The following is a 21672-nucleotide window of genomic DNA, read 5'->3' on the forward strand; positions in this document are numbered from 1 at the left end:
CTCTCCTGTTCTGAGCTAAAACACTAAGGGTGTTGTAGTAGTTTTCAATTGCTACATAAGCCAATTACCACAAACTTACCAACTTAAAACAACACCAATTTATTATCTCACGGTTCTGCGGGTCAGAAGTCCAAGTGAACTCAGATGGATTCTCTGTTTAGGGTTTCCTAAGGCCAAAGCTATGGTGTTGGCTGGGCTAGGGTGTTACAGAGGATCTGGGGAAGGATATGCTTCCAAGCTCACTCAGGTTTTAGCAGAATTCAGTTCGCCATGGTTGTAGGACTGAGGTCCCAATTCCTTTCTGACTGTCATTCAGGGGCCTTTCAGCTCCTTGAGGCCCTCTGTATTCCTCCTCACATGGCCCCTCCATCTTCAGACCAGCAACAGCTCATGGAGTTTTCATCTCTCCGACTTTCTCTTCAGCCAGCAGACGGAGAAACTTCTGTGCCTTTAATGGCTCATGTGATTTCTTTGGCCCACCAAGAAAATCCAGGATAATAACCCTATTTTAAGGTCATCTGTGCCCTACAAACTTACATGACGAGTGACGTCTCATCATATTTATGGGGATCACGGCCAGACACGTGTGGGAGCTATATTAGTGCCCAGGCTGCTGAAGCAAAGTACCATAGACTGGGGACTTAAACAATAGAAATGTATTTTCTTATAGTTCTGGAGGCTGAAAGTCTGAGGTCAAGGTGTCAGCAGGGTTGGTTTCTTTGAAGGCCTCTCTCAGTGACTTGGAGATGATTACCCTCTGCCTGTGTCTTCACATAATCTTCTCTGCATACATGTCTGTGTCCTAATTGCCTCTTCTTACAAAAACACCAGTCATACTGGATTAGGGTCCACCCATATGACCTCATTTTAACTTAATTAACTCTTTAAAGATACCATCTCCAAGTACAGTTACATTCTGAGGTACTGGGGATTAGGACTTCAACACATGAATTTTGAGGGAACACAATTCAGCTCATACTAGGGACAACTTTAAGAAATCTGCCTACCACAAGAATTAGAAATGTGAACCCAGCCTTGAAGGTTTCTATGAGGGCATATTTGTCAATGCAGGAAGATAGAACATATTCTATTTAACAGTTTTCCAACTTTACTATTATAAGTATTTAGATATATGGTATGTAGGTCTTCAATTGTATTCCTGTTCCAACTTTGCAGATCTGGTGGATGTGCCTGGACAGAGAGGTGAGGAATCTGAGAGGAAATGAACAGAGCTGGAGGCTGCCTTCCAATGAAAAGTAACTGTGGTGGCAGCAGCCACATTGGAGTCTATGAGGTGAAGTCTAAGGCTCTACTGATGTAGCTAAGCCTATGATCAGGGAATAAAGCTTATTTTCCTTAACCTGTCATTACTATGCATACAGATGGTCCATCAGGCATTCTTTGCTCATCCCTGTAAGATGCAATACCATGCTCCATGCCTCCTTCCCCTCTCCCAGCCTCTACTCCATACCACGCTCACACACACTCTGACTGCTTTGTTCCTTCCTGCATAGCCCGAGACTGTCCAACTGTCTTAGTCCATTCGGGCTGCTATAATGGGTGGTTTATAAACCATGAAGACTAGGTGGCTTATCAACAACAAAACTTTATTTCTCATAGTTCTAGAGGCTGGAAAGTCCAAAATCAAGGTGCCGGCAGATTCAGTGTTTGTTGAGGGGCTGCTTTCTAGCTAATAGACAGCTATCTTTTCTATGTCATACCTGGCAGAAGAGACCAGAGAGCTCTCTGGGGGTGTTTTAAACAGGTACTAATTGCATCCATGAGGGCTCTGCCTTCCAAAGGTACCACCACCAAGCACCATCACATTGGAGGTTAGGTTTCAACGTGTATTTGGGAGACACAAACAATTCCAAGATGACACCAAAAATCTACTTCCTGTACTAATCCTCTCAACTTCCAAGGCATGTGCTTGCCTGTCTCAGTCATTTGGAACTTAGCATTTATAATTTTTACAACTTTTTAAACTTTTTAATGTCATGAAGAAAATACAAGGTCTCTTCTAGATTGTGATCTTGTTGAATTCAAGTACCATGGCTTACATATCTCCCCTAGTGTAGAGGGAATGCACCAAACTTGGGAAATACACAGATGAAATGAATTAAGATTATTTTCCTAGTGTTTGTTCCTTATGGATGCTGCATGACAAATAATTTGGTGTTAAAATAAGTTTGGACAGATTTTACAAGGTTAAAACATGTTTCTTAAAGACATCTCAGAGTCTTTAATATACTACTGCATATGGTTAATATCTAAAGGAGAGATAGTCATGAAGACTTTACCAAATTTATTGACCTTTCATTTCAAGAGCATGTTATGCAACTGGTGTTCCTGAATATATACTTTTTAAAAGGCTGGCTTAAGAATTATTCCTCACCCAACTCTCTTTCTAAATATATAATATTATTTATATGCAGCATATAAAAGAATTCCACATATCTATATGTATTCAAAAGTCTTTATCCTGACCATCCCCACATCAACTACGGGCAATTGTTCAGGTTATATGAAAACTCCTATCTGATATGAAAATTTCCTGCTCACTCAAGGTCTTCAGGGATATAAGTTCAGGTCTTTCCCACAAAGTTTAGTGATGAGCTGAACTTCATGTCCTTTGAGGAAAGATCCAGAGTAAGCAGCTTTATATCAAAATATAAAATATTAAGATTCCAGTTATTAACTGGAATGTGTTAAGGAGGTAGAACATGGAATCTTTGGCTCTGGAGAGCACTTAACATTTCATTACTATAAATGGTTTTGACATCTGTGAGGTTGAACTTATCAGGCTCTCTTAGGTTGTAAGCACCATTCAGATGGACACAGTAGCTTTCTTAAGTTTCACAGAGTTCCTCAAGAGTATATTGTCTAAAAATGTTGATGACAGAAATGAACAGGATGATTTTCCCTCACAGACATGCTGTGAAAATTAATAACAGACAGTCTAATAAATACTTTGAGCTCCTTTGGGGAAAACCAAATAAAAATTAAAGTACTTTCATATAATAATGCCTTTGTCAACATACCTAAGCACTTGTATATTAGATGATTTTAAAACATAGGGAGGCATTAACCTCTTTGAAATGCAGATGGATAAAGTTTAGGATCGGCATGAGTGTCTGAACATTAAGAAGCTGGGTCCAGCGGGTGAACCCTTGACTAAGTAGTCCTTATTTTCATTGTTTACAAATATCAAAGGGATCAAAGTTTTAGGATGTAACCTCTAGAGTCAAAGAGAACTGGCAATCCCAAAACCATTCCCCTATTATCTTATCTGACCTGCAGGGAACTATGTTGTGGAAAACTTCATCTAATTTGTAATAATGCCGTGGGACTGAATTTTCCATTAGTACTCTCATATATTCTATTTTCCTCAAATACTTTCACTTTTTTTTCTAATTGAATTTCTCGCTTTTGAAGCCAGAGTTTCTTTTATCAATACTGTTATTAACATTTGCATTCCTATTTTTAACTCCCATTTCGAGGCATGCCTTGAAAACATTTTGTTGAAAGCAGTTATTTGCCATGTTTAGAGCACTGTAGTTCAGCAAAATTGAAAAATACCTCTACTGCATTAGTAACATAAGAACAAAAATGTATTTTATCACTTTGAGTATGTAAACACACAGAGAACAGCAAATCAAATAATGGAACTAAGAGGAGACATAGTCTAATGGACTCAGCAGAGAATTAAGAGCCAAAAATATCTGAGCTCCAACCTTGACTCCAATACAGGGTCCTATGTCCTTGGGTATGTTCCTTTGTCTTCATGGAATGAAAAAGAACTTAAAAAAAAAGGCAAAAAATAGAAAAACAGAAAACCTCACTGTAGTAGAAATAGGGGAAAGTGGTCAGAAACATGACAGTTATTTCAGTACTATCTAAAGCAAGATTTTCACCTTAGCCATGACTGTTTTATTTCCATCAGATTCTGTCACAAACATGATACTGTTTCTGTTTATGCCACTTTACTTCTAATTGTTTTGTCTCTGTACCCTTTGAACTTGGATACTTCCTGGCCATAAGTAAGTCATTTGAAAGCCCTAAATCAAACAGCCTTACCCTTCATTCTTGTTACAAGGGTATGCAGTTATATAAGTCTTAAAAGACACAACTAGATCAGGAACCAGAGTACGCATACTTTGTGGTCTCAAGTTTCCCTAAGGGTTTAACCAGGTTGAACATATTCTATTACATGCAATCACCATCTGTGCTGTTTGGCCAGGAAATAGAACGCATGGCACCTCACCAGCAACTTGTATCAACTTCTCATTTTAATTAGTCAGAGACCATTTGTGTGAGGGCTTACACATCACCTCATGAAAAACAGTGATCTCCTCACATCAGCAAACATCCCAAAACACAACCTGGATGCAATACCATGTGCTGCTCCTCTGATTTTTCCAGCATCTTACAAAGTATTTTATATACAAAGGGCCAAATAAGTGTTTGTTAAACTGACCTGAATGAGTTGAAGTTTCTCTTCTTAACTGTACAAGTAATAATATTTCCCCCAGGTACCACTTAGGGAAAAATGAATGGGTAAGAACCAAGATTCAGTTCCTTTGCTGTCCATTTTCATCACTGCAGCTGTTGCTGCTACATCCCATCATCCCCGCAACCACGGATGGATTGGACCACAGCCTGGATTCTACCCCAGGGGACTCCTTCTCCGGATGCTGTATCTTGGTGTCCTAGACAAACTGCAATGGGAGTCACCTCTTCTTCTAACTCTTCCCACTCCTCCTCAAGGCCTGACTTACACAGGAAGTGCTCCATCTCTCTTCCCACAGTGGGCTTCTCAGAATTTCTTTGGGCAGCAGTGGAAATCGTCCCTCAACTACCCCAACCTTTCTCTACCTTGTGAGCTAACACTAACAACCCTTCGCCATCCCCCACGCTAAATGGCCAGACTGCCCCCTCCACCAGAGTCCTCCTGCAGCCACTTCGATTCTCTTTGTTGTGAGGCTCACTGCTGTGTGAAAGATATACTTTCAGTAAACCACTCAGCTACTGCCCTGGAAGTATCCTCTTATCTGAGTTTTTGCGTAAAGTCACCACCACATCTCTGGAAGATAAAATATGTGCATACTTCCAAATTAAATTCTTTTTAAAATTCATGAGGTTCTTGAGGTTCTATATATAAACTGGAACTATTAGGGAATAGACTTTCTTCCCAGAATATTCCTTTGTTGGACCTCTTTCCTTCCCTGCATCACCCAAATGAGACAAAGGCAAAATGTAGCTGTCTCCCACAAAGCTTAATTTTATCAAATGTGCAAGTGGAAAGCCCCACATAAACTTCCTTTCCCAGACAGAAAGGTGAGTGTGATACACAGTACTTTTAAGAGGAAGTAAGTCTGTTTGGGGGTTAACTGCTATGCACAGAAAATGAAAAAGTGAGGGTTCTCCAGCCAGAACAATTCCTTAGCCTTTGGCCGAGTCTATCTCTCAGTGTATGTAAGGTATGGGGAGATGGGAGAGAGGTTGCCATCTGGCACAGAAATTTTCCCCATCTAGCTCTGCTATTAGGTGCTGGCTTGGGTGATCATAAGTTGAAGGTAGAGGAAACAAGAGCAGACAGGACCTGTAAGCTTAGTGGGTAAAGGGGAATGAATTAAGAAAGACAGCATTTCACTTGGAAAAACATTGATATGATGGACTTCATAAATCCACTTTGGAAGAGCTTTGACATTTTTCCTTACACTCCACACTCTGACAAGTGAAGTCCTGTTTTATTTTCAGGCTGGGACCTCAGAAGAAAATAAAGCCTGCAATGCTCACAAGCTGTTAAGCTCATGTTGTGGACTGAATGTCTGCATGGCCCCCAAATTCATATGTTGAAATTCTAACCCCCCAGTATAATGGTATTAGGAGGTGGAGCCTATGGAAGGTGATGAGGTCAGGAGGGTGGAGCCCTCATGAATGGGATTAGTGCCCTGATAAAAGAAGCCCAAGAGAGCTCTCCCACTCCTTCTGCCATGTGAGGACACAGTAAAAAGACTATGAATAGGAACTGAGCTCTCACCAGATACAGACTCTGCCGGCATCTTGCTCTTGGACTTCTCAGCCTCCAGAACTGTGAGAAATAAATGCTGTTGTTTAAACCACTCAGTCTGTGGTGTTTTTGTTATAGCAGCCCAAACATACTAAGACAGTATATATGGACCAAGAGAAAGATCTAGAGCCAAAAGGAAGTAGAAATTTGAAACCACTTACTCAGTGCCATGTAAAACATTCAAAACAAAGAGTGACATAAAACTAGAGATCTGACAAAAATTAGCAATGGACACTAATCACAGTAGGATAGGCCACTGAAATACTGGGCAAGGTTTCAAGTAGATTACAAGAAAGTATATCAGAGACTTGGAAAGGCACAGAAACAGCAACAAAATGATAAATAGTATCAATGTTTATAACTGCGAAGGGGGGGAATTAGCTTTATGTTCATTAGAAAAAGAGATTAGAAAGGATAATTACTGAGGTGTCTAAAACTCCGCTGCATATTGAGAAGGGAGAGACAGGAAATGGCTCAAAAGCAAAAGAGGACATGAGCAGAAAGGAACAAAGAACTGTGCATTAAAGAGAATTCAGAAGCAATGTATTTATAGAGTAATTACTGCCGCCTGCAGAAAAGGCTACCGATATCAGACAGGCAGTACCCTAACCCTGGGTGTATTTTTACAGTGAGTTAAATGAGTGCTTTTCGGGGTTGGGAGGGGCTCTACAAGGCGCACGACCTGCGCGGAGGGATTGAGTTTGTCAGGGCAACGTGGCTGCTTTCCTTCCTGAAATGCGAGCTGCTCTCTCTCATTAAGTTAACACACTGATCTGGCAGAGCCACATCCTGGAATCCTAAAAACATCAGCTTCCATCTAAACTTTTCATTTCTTATGTGCTTAATTTGGCTTAGTCAGCTTGATGGCAAGTTTGCAATATTATAAATATGCATATGGCCTGGTATCTGCCACCCGCCGTCTGATCCTGACTTATTTGCCTATGGGAAGAAGCATAAGCCAGATAGGATGTGCAGCTGGGCAGACCTCCAGGTCTGGAATTCGGGTTCAGTCTTGCTAAACATCAGATAATGTTGAGTGCTTATCTAAACTGGTCAGTCCCATAGAGCCTCTGACCTTCTTCCAATCACCTGACTAGTTCTTACCCTCTGGAGGGAGGGTAGAAATTCAAAAAAATGACCTATACAAATCAGTTTTACCATGCTTTGGTCTATTATTGTTATGAAATATTTTGACACCCAACTGTCTCATGGTTTAGGGGCAAACCCATATTTGTTCTTCTTTATGGGGATGTATATAGGTTACACTCTCCCTGAACATTGAAAGCTGTTAAATCCAGAAAACAGCCTTAACACAGTGGATGATTGAGCCACCTCTGTCCATCCACTGAGTGGAAGTTCAGTCTCACGGAAAGAATTTTTCTGCCTCCTTCCAAACTAATTCAACCTTTGTGCTTCCTTAAGACATTGCTCTGTTAAATCTCTCCTCCCTTCTAAAACATCAATCTCTTTCTTTCCCTTCAACCTGTAAGTATGCTCAAATATCTCCCTACCAAAAATGTCCTCTCTAGTTATAACTATATGCCATCCCTTTATAAATTTTCTCTGGGGCGGGGGAAAGGAAAAAAAGGCACAGACTCATGGGCTCTGCTTCTCCACAGCCCCCAGACCCCATTAACTCCCAAGCCTCAGCAAGTTGGCTTCTGGCCTCACCATTACAGTAAAACTGCTTCGGTAAAGGTCACTAATGGCCTCCTGATAGCCAAACACAAAGAGCATTTTCAGTGTGGGGTTTACACTCTGCTTCAAACTCTTGTCTTTGGCTTCAAAGACGTCAGGGCCTCCTCGTTGTCCTTCCAACTGCTCTGTTTGCTCCTCTTTTTTTTTTGTTTTTCTTCCCCCCGTGGATTCCTCTCGCTCTATGTACTCTTTCAAGTTGGTGTTTCCAAGATGATCTCATTATTTTTGTTTCTTTTCACTCTATTATTTACCCTGAACTTCCCTATCTAATTATCACCCACATTTCTGAACCTCCCAAATCTGTATTTCCATTCCAAATCTTTGCTTGAGTTCTAAAACCTCATATGAAACTGTCTACAAATACATTGTCTGACTGTCCCTCACATACCCCAAGCTTATTACATGCATGACTGTAACTCATTGACCTTCAATCCCTTTGCCTATCTGCCAACCTCCTCCTCTTCCCATTTTACCGCTGTGAATGAAAACTCATAAATGGAGAGATAATCTTAGATTTTTCTTTTTTCTTCAATATCCACATCCAATTGGTCAACAGTTTTATACATTCTACTTCAAAAAAAAAAAAAGGTTTTTTTTTTTAGATTCAGTTTCCATCTCTCAGCTTCATAGCCTTAGTTCCTGCTTCAAGAATATTTCACTCAGCCTACTGAAATAGCAACCTCATTGATATTTCAGACTCCAATCTATCCATTAGCAAAGTTTTCTATAAATCAAATCTGATTACCTTACTGTCCTGCTTAAACTGGGCCATTTACTGTATCACCCCCAGAAAAAGTGCTCTAAAGTCTGCTTCCATATTCAATCTCATCCCCTGCCATTACCTCCTGTGCTCCATCCAACCTGTCCTGAGCCTTTTAATGTCCTTGAGGACAATACATTCTCTTGTGCTTGATGACACTGCAAAGGTCCTCCTCTGCTTAAATACCTTTTCTCCCACTCCAATTATTTACCTGGAAAACCTTTCCTTATACTTCAAGGCTTGGTTGAAGCATCATCTGTGGCCCATCTTCCTTGATCCTCCCCACCCAGCACCAAAATTAGGCATACTTTGAACTACCACACCCCAAAAGCACTTTGTAAAAGTCTCTATTACAGCACAATAATTGCTCAGTGACACCAACAGACAGTTTTGTTAAGTGTTTCCCAGGAGTGGGATGTTCAAGTTCCCATGGTACCAGTGGTTGGGAAAGAACTTAGGTGGTTTCTTCTACCACGAAAAGTCAAGAAGAAGGTGGGAGTGAATGACTCTGTCCAAGCTAGCTGTAAAAATTCCCATGAATTCAAGCCACTAGAAAAAAGTTTTTAATCTACTCTCCCCCTCCGAAAAGTGCAAAGAATTCAAGTTTTTGAGCAAATGCTTACTAACCAACCCCAGAAGGTAGTTTAGAGGTGTCTAGATCTGAATTTTCTCAGAGAAGTTTAATAGTAGCAACACATGTGGTATATGCAGCATTTTTTTCTAAATGTTTCCATCTTTATCTTGGCATATATTTTCAAAAATCTAGCCAGCAGATATGAGAATATACTGAGATTTCATTTAGCATATGAAGAAACCAAGGACTCAAGATGTTAAGCAATTTTCTCAGATTTATACAGTGTGTCACCAACTGATTGATATCCAGTCTCCCAAATCTATGTTTCATGTTCTAGAAATCTGAACGTGTTGTCTTCTCTCTAAAGGGTCTTCCTTTCTCATGTCATTTCTTTCATTAATGCATATATTCATTTTTTACACAAAGATTTTATTAAGAGCTATGATAAGATAGAAGTAATAATCAATTTAGAGTCAGGAGGCCTGACCTTGAGTTCCTCTTAGACTCATGTAAATATTCAAAGTCAGCAGAGCATAATGAAAAGAGGACTTGGATTTGGAAGATCTGGGCTTGATCCTAGCCTGACTGCTTTCCAGCTAGGTGAGCTTGAGCAAGCCAACTCACTTCTCTGAACCTCAACTCCTTAATCAACAAAGTTGGAATAACAATACTTATGCGGATCACTCTTATGAGACACAGCACGTGAAACCACTTTGTAAAGTAAAAATGCTATGCAGGGATACTCCCAGCCTTTTACTGAGTATTTACTATGTGCAATGTGATGCTCTAAGCCTTTTACTAAGATGGGCTCATCTGAATTTTCACAATGATTCTATGAAGTAGACACTATTGTTATTCATACTTTATAGACGAGAAATGAAAGGCATGCAGGAGTTAAGTAACTTTTCCAAAATCACACAAATAAGAAATGGAGCTAGGATTGAACCCAGACAGTGAAATGCCCAAGCTCATCTCCAAACCACTTAATGATGCTGGCTCTCCAGCTAACATACTGAGTACTTTCATGTTTTAGGATCCTAGTGCATATGAACTCAATTGCCCTTTATATGTATTATCTCCCTCAGTCCCCTCTACAACCTTATAATTTTGTCCAGAGGAGGTAAATAAATATAACAAAGGTCCATGCATGCTCCCTGAGTCTATTCTGACCACATCAGCCAGAGCGAGCCCTCTTTGTTCAAAACCCACTAATGCTTCCCAGTTCATACAATGTACAGTCCAAAACCTTTGCTATGGCCTAGAAGACCCTATAAGGTTCAGCCTTTCATGGTGCTCCTACCACTCCACTCATTCCTCCCTTCCAGCCAAGCTGCTCTCTTTGCTGTTGCTGAAAAATGTCAGACGTGCTCCTGCTTCTGGGCCATTGTCTCGACTGTTTCCTCTGCTTGGAATGTTCTTACCCAGATAATCACAAGGCTCATTTCCTCACTTTATTCAGGTCTCTGCTCAAAAAATTACCTATCAGAGGCTCCTTGGACTATTCTAAGATGGGAACTACCAGCCTCTTCAGTCACTCTCAAACTCATTACCCTGGTTTTATTTTTCTTTATGGCACCCATCATCAGTGGCATCCTCTTATGGCACCTAACAGATTTTATATATATATATTTTATTATCTGTTTCCCTCCTGCCATATACACATAAACACCCTTAACTTCTCCCTCCACAAACACACACACATACACACACAGTGGAATACTAGCTGCTTACCAAAAGTTCAGGTTTTGTTTTCTGCTATTACCCGCCAGTACCTAGAACTGTGCCTGACATCTAGCAAAAGCCTCAAAACCCATAAGTTTTGTCAGTAAGTGTGAATAAATGATTCTATGAAAAGGCAAGTGAGTCTTGTTAAAGACTCCTCAGAAACAGCTGATAGTGACAGGAAAATCTTGGATATTTTTTATTCCATTTCTTTAGAACCTTTTGGAGATGCAAACACAGTCTTCTGTTATAAACTAAGGTTGAGTAAATATTACCAAATAAATATATAAATTTAGTTCCCTTCCACGGAAGTGCCTCCCTTTTGGTTCCAGCCAGATAGTGGCTTACTTTACTGTCAGTGGCAAATAAAGGATTAAAATTCACCTGATCCTAGCCAATTGTGGACTAGGAAGTAAAGCTGAGTCAAGTGCAAAAGGATTTTTTTTCATTTCTGCTCTATTTTATGAGAAGTTTTTGTTTAATGAGAAATTACAATGCAGTCATGTTACCAAAATACCTCATGCATCATTTTTAATCCAGGAGAAGGTAAGCCCTAATTGACCTATTATGGTTCCCTTCCTTTTTCTCTGATACCATTTATCTACCCAGCTGTTTCATAGTGCCCTGCAGCAAGTGAGGTGGGAAAGTAGGTGTCTCAAGAAAATTCTAGCAAAGCAAAGCATGGGTGGACGGGAGAGGAAATCTCTTGAGAGGAAGTGTTTATACAAGTTTTAGAAGGGCTGTGAATAGGACAGAGGTAGAGACGTTAAGTTTTTTACTGGTTCTAGTTACCAGTGTCCACTATATTCGACAACCCTGAAACGAAATATAGTGATGTTATCACCACTACATCGAAGAACTGCTCAGAAACCAGGGAACTGGAACATAAATCTCCATCATTCCCTGGTTAGGTTATGTACCTCAATTTCTTTTTTTCTATGAGGCATTAGGAGTCAGTGGAAAAAGCGTGGGCTTTAGAATCAGACACAATTCGTTCTGAATTTTGGATCTACTACATATTAGCTGTGTGATGTCAGTATGTTACCTAACCTTCCTGAGCCTGTTTCTGCCCATCTAAAATTGCATTTATAATACCTACTCACTAGGACTTGTGTGAAAATTCAGTTAAATTACTGTGTAGTAAGTAGCACACCCAAGTGGTCTTGGGGCATGAAAGTTTATGACTACCTCTCTTTGTCTTGATAGAAAAACACAAAAAATACTTGTAGCTAATTCTTATAAAGTATCCAATGATAAAAATATCACTTTATCATTTGCTTTTTGAAGTGAAGATTTCAAATATTTCTCCAGAAATGTCTAGGGATTTGGGAATCCAAGGACTCTAATAAAAAGGCCTAAGGGCCAAACAAGAAGGTTAGGGATGAATGAAAACTCCTGCATTTACTTTCTATACATCGAGTAAAGCATTTAAGATCCAATGGATGATGGATGTCCTTGCAGCGTCCATCCCTTAAATCTCGTCAGAAAAGAAGAGCTGCTCAAATCTTTAGCTTGTAGGAGGAGATATAAGATAAAATGCAAGAAGACCTTTGGTATAAAGAGGAGCCGAAAACAGGATTTGCCCCTAGGGAACGTCAGCTCTCCTCTGACTCTCTTCACTCACACACACAAAAAAATGCTGAGAAATTTCAAAGACACTGGGTTAAAAGAAAACTTTAAAACATCCGGGGTACCTACAAAGCAATCCCTATTCTGCCCTGAGTTATGTAGAGAGCAGCTTGGATCTTCGCATACCTAATACAGGGTCAGAGCCCAGCCATTCCCCGGATTGTCATGAATCTTTTATGAAGGCTAAGCATGGCTTCAGTCCACTGCCATTTGGGGGTAGGAGCTGGAACCCCAAATTTAGCCCTGTGTCTTGATCATGTCTCAAGGGGGTGGGAGCACTTGAATGAGTTCCTTTGATTGCCCAGGTTGATATTCACAGAATTCAATAGTGAAATTGGTACCAAGAGCTAGCAAAAATAGAAACTCTGACTCTATGAGAAAAAAAAAAAAAAAGGGCGTAATTATAATAGGAAGAACAACAACATACTATGAAGCTGTATGAAATATTTTCTTAAAAATCATGCCATGGTCCTTTTGGAAGGGAAATAGAGCTAAATATTAGTAACATGTTTAGTTTTTTGTTGAATTTATTTAATTTAAAATGTTTGAAGCCACCAAAATAAAGTTGGGGGCTGATTTTAAAGAAATTTATGTATTTTTAATTTTCTATTTTAAATATCTATTTCTCCACACTGCTTACTTTCTATAATTTAAGGGCTTGATTTATGAAAATCACTTAACTCTACAAGTACCCAAAGTATTAATGATATCATGGAGGTATCTTAAGAATGCATCCAGCAGGATGAACGCTAATGCACCTTAAAAGATTTTTTAAAAGCTTAGTGAAAAAAAACAAAAAACAAAAACAAACAAAAAAAAAGCTTAGTGAGTTTCTGTATATCAAGTGTATCTGAGCAACTTCTATCTTCACAAAGAACGAAGTTAGGATTAGAGGTTACATTAGGCAAGAATAAGACATTGCAATAATTATAATAATATTTTACTATCATACAGTATCTAGCTCATTTGAATATTTTTTTTACACACAGTTCATTTTATTGTTTCTATATACCAACAACCCTGTGAAGTGAAATTCTCTTTTATACAGATGAGGAAATCGGAGCTCAGAGAATTGAAGGTTCTTTGCCAAGGAACCTGGCTGGAAGAAAGTAAAGCCAGGACCAGAAGTCAATTCCTCTCGGCTCCGAGAGTAGTGGTCTAGACCAGTGGACAATGAAGATGGACCCAGTACCCAATCTACATTATTTGAAAGATTTTTTTTTTAATTATTGTGCCCCGAGTCCATGGATCTCTTATCCGAGAATTTTTCTTTCTTGCTTTCCACTATAAAAGTAACATACTTTTCAAATGTAATTTTGCAATTCAGGGAGAAAAGTAAAAATGTTTACTGGCAGGGAATTTGGTAAGACTGTTTTAAGATCATTATGTAAACATCTTATAGCATGTAACATTTTTAGCTTTATTGGACTTTTATATTTAAAATAACTTAATAACTATTTTATGCAGTACTTTAAAAATATACATTCAGTATATTTCTACACAGAGGGTGGGTACTTTCTGTTTTTTTAAAGGTTATCCCTGAGTCCAGAATGAAAAGTTCTACAACTTTTCTCAAGGTCACTTATGCTAGGAAGGGCCTTAATTTTTTCATTTCATTCTAAATAAACAGAATAGTAAAATACAAGAAATTTCATTTTTTAGTTTGTGTTAACTGGGGAAGGGACATCTGTTTGTCTTGTAGTCTTGTGCTTTAGGAATCAAAATTATAAACATGCAGACTTTTTTCCAGAACTTATAAATTTCCTTCGTATTTCGCAGAAGCCTACTCACATGCAGATAAACAAAATCAGATTTTACCTAACTAGAAAACCAAGTATTCCATAAAGAATTAAGAAAATGTACAGTCTGTAGGATCCAGGCCTGCCATCTGTTTTCCTTTCAACTTTTTGGTAACTAGGAAGCAGGGGGATTTTAAGAAGTAATATTTCCTTTCAGATATTTAATTTGGGGGGTGGGGGGCACATACAGCTGACCTCCATCATTGCACCCAGGGTCCACACAAAGTGATTTGTATAAATGTTAACCTCGCCTTCCTGACCTCTCCTGTATAGGAAATTAGAGAGGTCAGAAGTGGTAAGTCAGAGCTCCAGGGCTGTTATCAAGAAGGAAAACTCTACTGAAAAATGAAGAAGGAAAGGAAAAAAATCACTAGAAAACTATGTGAGGATCTATTTCAAAATACTGTACTAGATAAAGATCAGGACTCAAAATAAGAAGGAGGTATCCTCAACACTGCCACTCAAGAACTTTTTAATAATTGGTATATTGGCTGTCTTGATAATTAGTGAACATCCTAGGTTTTCACCCACTCTTGGAGTGCCTACTATGAGTCAAGCACTCTGCCAGGTGCTGACAATGAGATGGCTCACTGTCTTTCCTCAAGAAGCTGACAGTCCATATGCAATATTATAAGTGCTGTGCTAGAGACTGGATGGAGGAAGGGCTCTTAATCCAGCCTCAGGAGAGAGGGAAGATTTATCATTGGATTACTAGTTTCATATCAACTAAGGCCATGTCTCCATAACTTCTACACCCTCACTCAAAACCAACCACTATACATACCCCTAATAGATTCCCAATGAATTTGATGACAATCTCTGCTGAGACTTATAGAATGAGCAAGAGTTATACAGGTTATGAGAAAAGAAATAACTTTTCCAGCATGTCCAAGAGTAGAGACTCTAGGGTAACAGAAGTTCTAAGAATTGAAAGGCAAGTTTTAGATATGGCTGAAAAACTAAGTGTTGGTGGATGATGATGAGCCATGAGGCCAGACAGATATGCAAGAGCATACCTTGAAGATTTTTGTAGGCCATGTTAAAAAAAATATAAATATTTTACAGAGGAACATCAAAGTTCTTACTTTAAGAGGTTGAATAAACCAACAATCACAGTAAAATGTATGCTTAGGTTACTGCTACAAGAACGCAGAGGAGAGGCCATATAATCAAAGTTGGCTGTCCAAGAGGTCTTGCCAAAAATGTCACGCTTGAGCTTTGGATGAACAAAGTGAAGAGAGATCATATTCTAGGGGGAAAAAAACGCACATCTGAAGACATGGAGGTGTAAAGTAGCATGGTGTTTAAACAAACCAATATGCCTAGAGTTATGGGTGATGAAACTAGAGGAATGAAAGTGACCAGACCATGCTGGTTTCTGTGTGCTAAGCTAAATTGTTGAACTTGACCCTGAAAGGAACAGAGAAACACTGAAAGACTTGAAGCAAGAGAATTACATGAGTAGATTTCCATTTTACTAAGATCTATACATGGTGTGGTTGAAAAGTAAGAAAACCAGTGAAAATGGTTCTCAGAGGGAAATTACCACCCTAGAAGGTAGTCTGAAAATTTAGGGAAGTTTTTGTTGTCACAGTATTAGGAGGCATTATGAGCATTTAGAAGACAAAAGGACAGGATGCTGGAGGTCTCCCAATGCCAGCAGCTCTGAACAAGGAAGATTGTTCCTGTACCACACACTACTTCCTAATGTCCCATTGGACAATCAAGTATGTGAAAAATCTTTTCCTAATTATCTGAATTAGAATCTAACACCATTTTACATATTAAAACAAAGTGGTTTTCACTGTTTTAATTTATAGTGAATTTTGCATGAAGGCGGGTACCATATAAACTGAGGTAAAATTTTATTTTGTTTTCTTTGGGACTTTATCAAGAGTTGTTCACCATTTCAGAGAAAAAAAAAAAAAATGCATCATGGAAACACTGTTTGTTACCGATGTAGCACACCTGAATTATAGCAGTTGTAGTGACTATGCTTCCACGGGCCCAAGCTTCCAGACCTGAGCTTTGACATCTTTTCTCTCACAACAGCCTTCCCTATGGCCCAGCCCCATTTCCAGCCACAAGTCCTGCTAATGGTACCTCACCAGGCTCCAACCCTCCTGTAAGGAGTGGTCTTAAAGAAGATCTAGAAGTCATGAGAGACAATGTAATAGTTGAATTGGAAAGAAAATTGGATTTGAACAGTGGCTCTCCAACTCCAGTGTACTTGTATATGAGGATGAGAATTACCCCGGGAGCTGAATTTAAAAGGCAGACTCTCAAGCTCTACCCTCTGAGAATCTGGGTCAGCTCAAGGAGTAAGGCCAAAGAGTTTGAATTTTTAACTTAACTTTTAATTTTAAGTGTCCCCAGGGGACACTTGCAGACATTAAGGCCTTGGAACAGCTTGGAGAACAACTACACGGGATGATGACTAAGATCTCCTCTAAGCCTAATGTTCTCTGACCCGCTGAAGACTATGGCAATGGGAATGAAGGGCTTCTATCCATTCCCTGACTAGGAACACCAAAACTCTAAGCACCACCATCCTGACCTTGGCTCCAACATAAGTGACCACATGAGTCACATGTGTGTTAGTGACCACCTAACATATGCTCTAAGCAACTGACAAAGTAACCACCTTGTCATTATGTACACAAAGTACCACCTTTAGTATTCACACACATCTATGAAAAGGTAAGTGTTTAAAAAAGACTCAAAATGTATAATGTACATCATAGCAGGTGTATAAGAAATAAAGTTTTGCCAAACTGTACTTAAATTTACTCCATAACAAGAGCAGTGCATTTTCTCCATGGCTGCCATAGATTTCATGGATCCTGAGAAACCCGGCCATTTTTAGAAATCCCATGAAATTTACCTTTCCACTCAAATCCACATGAAATCAAAATTTTTCCCTACGAGTCCCCATAAAATTGGCACATTTCCTCAGAAGACCCCATGAAATTATAAAGAATATTGCAGATTCTTTGCTCCTGGCCCTTGTTGCACATCTTAAAGAGACAGGTTAGATTATAGAATTATTTTATTTTTCTGATAAAAAGATGAAGTTGACCCAATTTTTTCCTTAAATAATCATTGTTACCCATTTTTCTAATCATTCTTTAAAAATAGAATGTATCTTTACTTTGAAGGAGTAAGCATTTCTGGAAAATCACCTGAAGTTAGGAAGTTATGAATTAAGGGACTATCCAGTTGTTTTCACATTCACAAACTGTGCAATATTCAAGTCAAAATAATATTTTCCCCAAAGCAAAAAGTCTCATCTCATTGTAATATACAAATTTACAATGGCAAACAACATCTTTTATAAAGTTCTACTTCATCGGATATTGTGAGAATCAAATGAGATCATGAATGTACAAGTACAGATGGTAATGTGCTTTAGAAATATAGAATGGTAAGGTGGGATAGTTTTAGAATTAATGAGAAAAAATTGATTATTATAATAAATGAAAATATAGACATTTCTGCCAAAAGTAGCACATGTATTCCAATTAATACAAAATGAATACTCAGCCTTTTTTGTTCACAAAGAAAAATTGAATGTGAAAAAAATTAAAAGGGGATCACGGCAACACAAACCAAAATTGCAACAGATAGATGGTTTTAAGTTATGACTATTTATGTGTTATGAAAATGAAAGGAACACCCATATTTCATATTCCTATAGTAATCATAAAATCTTACCCTCCTGGTTTTACCTAGATCTTTATTCCCTCTGGTTGTTAAGCAAAACAAGCTCTCAGTTCAAGTTGGTAAGGCCGCACTTAAAATGTCATTTCCTGAATGTGAGCCAGTATTCCATTCAAAGGAGGAAGTTTTGCTGCAGACGTACCCTTCTAAATGGTAATCGATCTAACAGAAATTCTAAGCTGCCCTCGTACTTTGACTTTGAATCATGTGAATATTTAATCTTTTATTAGATTCATCATCCAACAATCACAAATCCAGAAAGATGCTGGGGATGACCACAAAAATCAGTATAATGAAGAGAGTTACTCCAAGATGTCAGCCAGAAATTTTAACAATATATCTAACTACCGCACAAAACAGACAGATGCAACTACAGAGAGGAAAAAGTCATTTAACTTGTTCTGATATTTGGAATTCTGATTTTGATCCAGATGCGAGAGACTGGGCTGTCCTGGTAAAAACATCAGTGTAGAAAGAAAAGCACTTCTGGCTCTCTACCAACATTGATTGGATTCCCCTTTAGGTTAATCAATCTGCAGCTGAATTAACTTTCTTTCTGTTGTGATAACCTTTCAGGTTTTCTGCCAACACACAGCAGATGGAATCTGGGGTTGAAAAGCAGAGGAATGGGATTCTAATCCTAACTTTGCTATTAAATAGTGATGTGACCTTGTGTGCCTCAGTTAACCTCTTTGAGCTTCATTTTCCTTATCTGTAAAATGGGGACAGTAATCCCTCATCTGACAACTTTTCCGAGTTTTAGTAAAGCTCATAGCACATTTTTAATGGAAAAGAGCTGTGCACTTGTAAAAGCATTTCTCAGAAGGAAATTCAGTGAACAGGGGACCTCCAGGAGCATCCTTCTGAAGCCATAGCCAAGGGATACCCCTCAAGTACTTTCCACATTCAGGATGTTTGGACTGAGCAGAGGAGGCATGTATATCTGTCAGCAAACCACTCTTTATGCCTTGGATTTCTAATCTACAAACAACCTGGGTAATGAAATTGAAACTGATGTTTTTCATGTTATAATGTGTTCTGAACATTGAGTGCTTAAAACAAACAAACACACCTTTGGTCAAATGTCAATAATCCAGAGCTTTTCACCTGTTGATAAATTAGTTTAGTCCTTGGCTCTCTGTTTAATGAACTCATGTGGTAAGTTATATTACTTTCCTTACTTTATTGATGATGAAACTAAAATGCAGAGATGTGGTTGACTGTCCTAGGGTCCTCAGTTAGGAAGTAATGGAGCAGGGCGTTGAATCCAAGCAGTCAGTCACCTGTCCCATGAGGCCCTTGTCTTTGTTTCCATTTATACTTTAAAGTAGCTTCTAAAAAGCTTTGTTAACAAAAAGGGTTGTCTGTAATTTTTTTTTTTTTTATTAACAGACAATTTGGGGGTAGAGAGTAGAATTTAGGATTGGTTAAGGAAAACTTATGTAAAGGTAAAGCAAAAATACTAATTTACAAAATGCAGTTTACTATTTTTTTACTTTTATTAAAAAAATAAGAATAAACCAGTAGTGTTAGAAATTACCACACTAAGAAATTTTTGTGATCGGTCAAAAGTGAAATTGCTACTATTATGTGTTTTCCATGTTCCCTTGCCTAGACAAAGCAAACACACAACAACAACAAAACTCACACACTGCCCTGAAGGTCCCAATGCTCACATGTAGAAACTCTAGGCTCTAAGAATTGAGGTGAAATGGAGTGTGGACTGTGAACTGAATGGCTTAGAGAAATGTCACTCATCCTGTTGCCAGGGACAACTGGTGTTTCTTCAAAGCTATAAGACTACAGTTGACCCTTGAACAGCTTGGGGATTAGGAACACCGATCCTCCACACAGCTGAAAAATGCCATCTAATTTAGTCAGCCATGCATATCCGAGATCCCAATTCAACCAATCATCCATCATGTAGTACTGCTGTATTTACTACTGAAAAAAATCCACATAAGTGGATCAGTGCATATAAGTGGATCAAACCTGTGCTGTTCAAGTGTCAACTATATTTATATTTGACAACGCGTTTAAGTAAAGTGATTGCCTGGCTGAGGTGTCCTGAAATCTGTCTGTCACACAGTCTCCACGACTCATACCTTTTCCCAAAATTGATAAGCTTTATAAACGGAGCATAAATATTGCACAAATAATACTCAATTCATCTGAAGTATCATAGGATTTCATATGTGGAATTTTAAAAATATTAAATAGTAGGAAAAGAGCTGGCTACTATACTTCAACTAAATGGTTATATTTCTTTCTTTATAACATCATCAGTATCCTGGGATTTTTCTGCACTGTAAAAATGCATTTGTTAATTTATCTACTCACTAATTTTACAGCTATTTAATGAACCCCTGCTCTGTACCAGGCACTAAGCCTGGTTCTGAAAATTCAGATATGACCACGATCCCCTCCCTCTGCCATGCTCAAGGTTGTTTCAGGGTAGTGTAGTAGAAGTCAGCCATCAGGCAATTGAAATAGGATGTGTAATTAGAACATTGCTTGCTGCTATACCAGTTGCCTCAGGAATGGATTAGCAAGAATTGTTGCCTTTCCTATGGCCTAAGAAGTAGCTGGGCTTAAATCAGCATGCTGATACCACACCTAAGAAGGCTAGCAACTGGGCAAAAATACATCTAGAGGCTGTAGGATGGGGGGGGGGGGTCATCAGGAAGGAGCTGAGGAGAGGTCAGAAGTCAAGCTAGAGTGGATCCTTGTGTCACAAAATTGAGGACGCTCTTGAAGTGTCCACATGTGAACCCCAAAGAAGTGCAATCATTTGGGTACTTTGCCCCGCAGATGGTGTCTATGACCAGTTGAAGATTGGGTTGGGGGTGGGTAAGAGCAGTGACTGACAAGGGTCTACAGCAGGAGCCATTAAAGAAACAGAACCAACCTCCTGTGTCAAATCCCTCCCACCTGTTTCAACACAAAACCAAAAGGAAATCGGAGTTGAGTAGATAAGCTCCACTCCTGACTCAAGCTATTAGTCAACCTGGGCTGGAGAGATGGGAGTGTTACCCTGGATATGAGGTTATAATTTTAAATTTGACGGACTGATCTTTTTTATAACACCTGAAAGTGATCAGACAACCATGGGATTTACCTGAGATGTTACTGAATGCGAAAACCATTTGAAGGGGGTCATATGAGAAATAAGAAAACTGTCTCTTCTTTGTAACTTTGGGAGAGTTAGTACTATTCAAAATCATAGCTATAAGTGTGATAAATAAGATAGACGTGTCAACAAGGATATGGTGAGGGCACTTAAAGGGGACAACTGACGTAATACTGAGATGTTAAAGGGGTCTCAGAAATGTTTATAGTTACGAGCAGACTCTCACCTCTGTTAGCTTCTATAAGCCTCTCTTTTTTTCTTTTGTGAAGTTACTTTGTGAAGTCAAAGTCATTGAGTCATGTTTATTTTGGTCTTAACTCTAGATCACTGGCTTTTAAAAATAGTAAAGGCCTTGCTTTGCACAATGCATAGTCAAGTCCATTCTTTCTTTCTTTATTTTTAATAAGTGAGCTCTACTTTGGACCATGGTGATTTCATTCCTTTAACTGGCTGACTCACCTTAAAGCATCTTGAGGACGGAGAAGTTTGTTCTTAGGTTGTAAAGAGAAACATGAGTGCCTGATGGAAGCACAGATTTCAAAAACCGTATCATTTGCGTTACTTGTA

At 38.8% G+C, this 21672-nt stretch overlaps 1 protein-coding gene across 6 annotated transcripts in view; it reads left to right on the forward strand.

Moving 5' to 3' along the window:
• Positions 1-21672, forward strand: part of LOC309627291 (uncharacterized protein) — a 297871-nt gene that overhangs the window by 242833 nt on the left and 33366 nt on the right. The window contains exon 4 of one of the 6 annotated variants that reach the window (XM_082389155.1): positions 16308-21667. The exons of the other annotated variants lie outside the window; for them this stretch is intronic. Within the exon in view, the coding sequence (XP_082245281.1) occupies positions 16308-16608 (301 nt within the window). The 3' untranslated portion in view covers positions 16609-21667. Of the gene's footprint in view, positions 1-16307; positions 21668-21672 lie in introns of those variants that run through there. 6 annotated transcript variants of the gene reach the window in all.

The sequence above is a fragment of the Balaenoptera borealis genome, assembly GCF_965194805.1.
Source record: "Balaenoptera borealis genome assembly, chromosome: 4".
Classification (NCBI taxonomy): domain Eukaryota; kingdom Metazoa; phylum Chordata; class Mammalia; order Artiodactyla; family Balaenopteridae; genus Balaenoptera; species Balaenoptera borealis.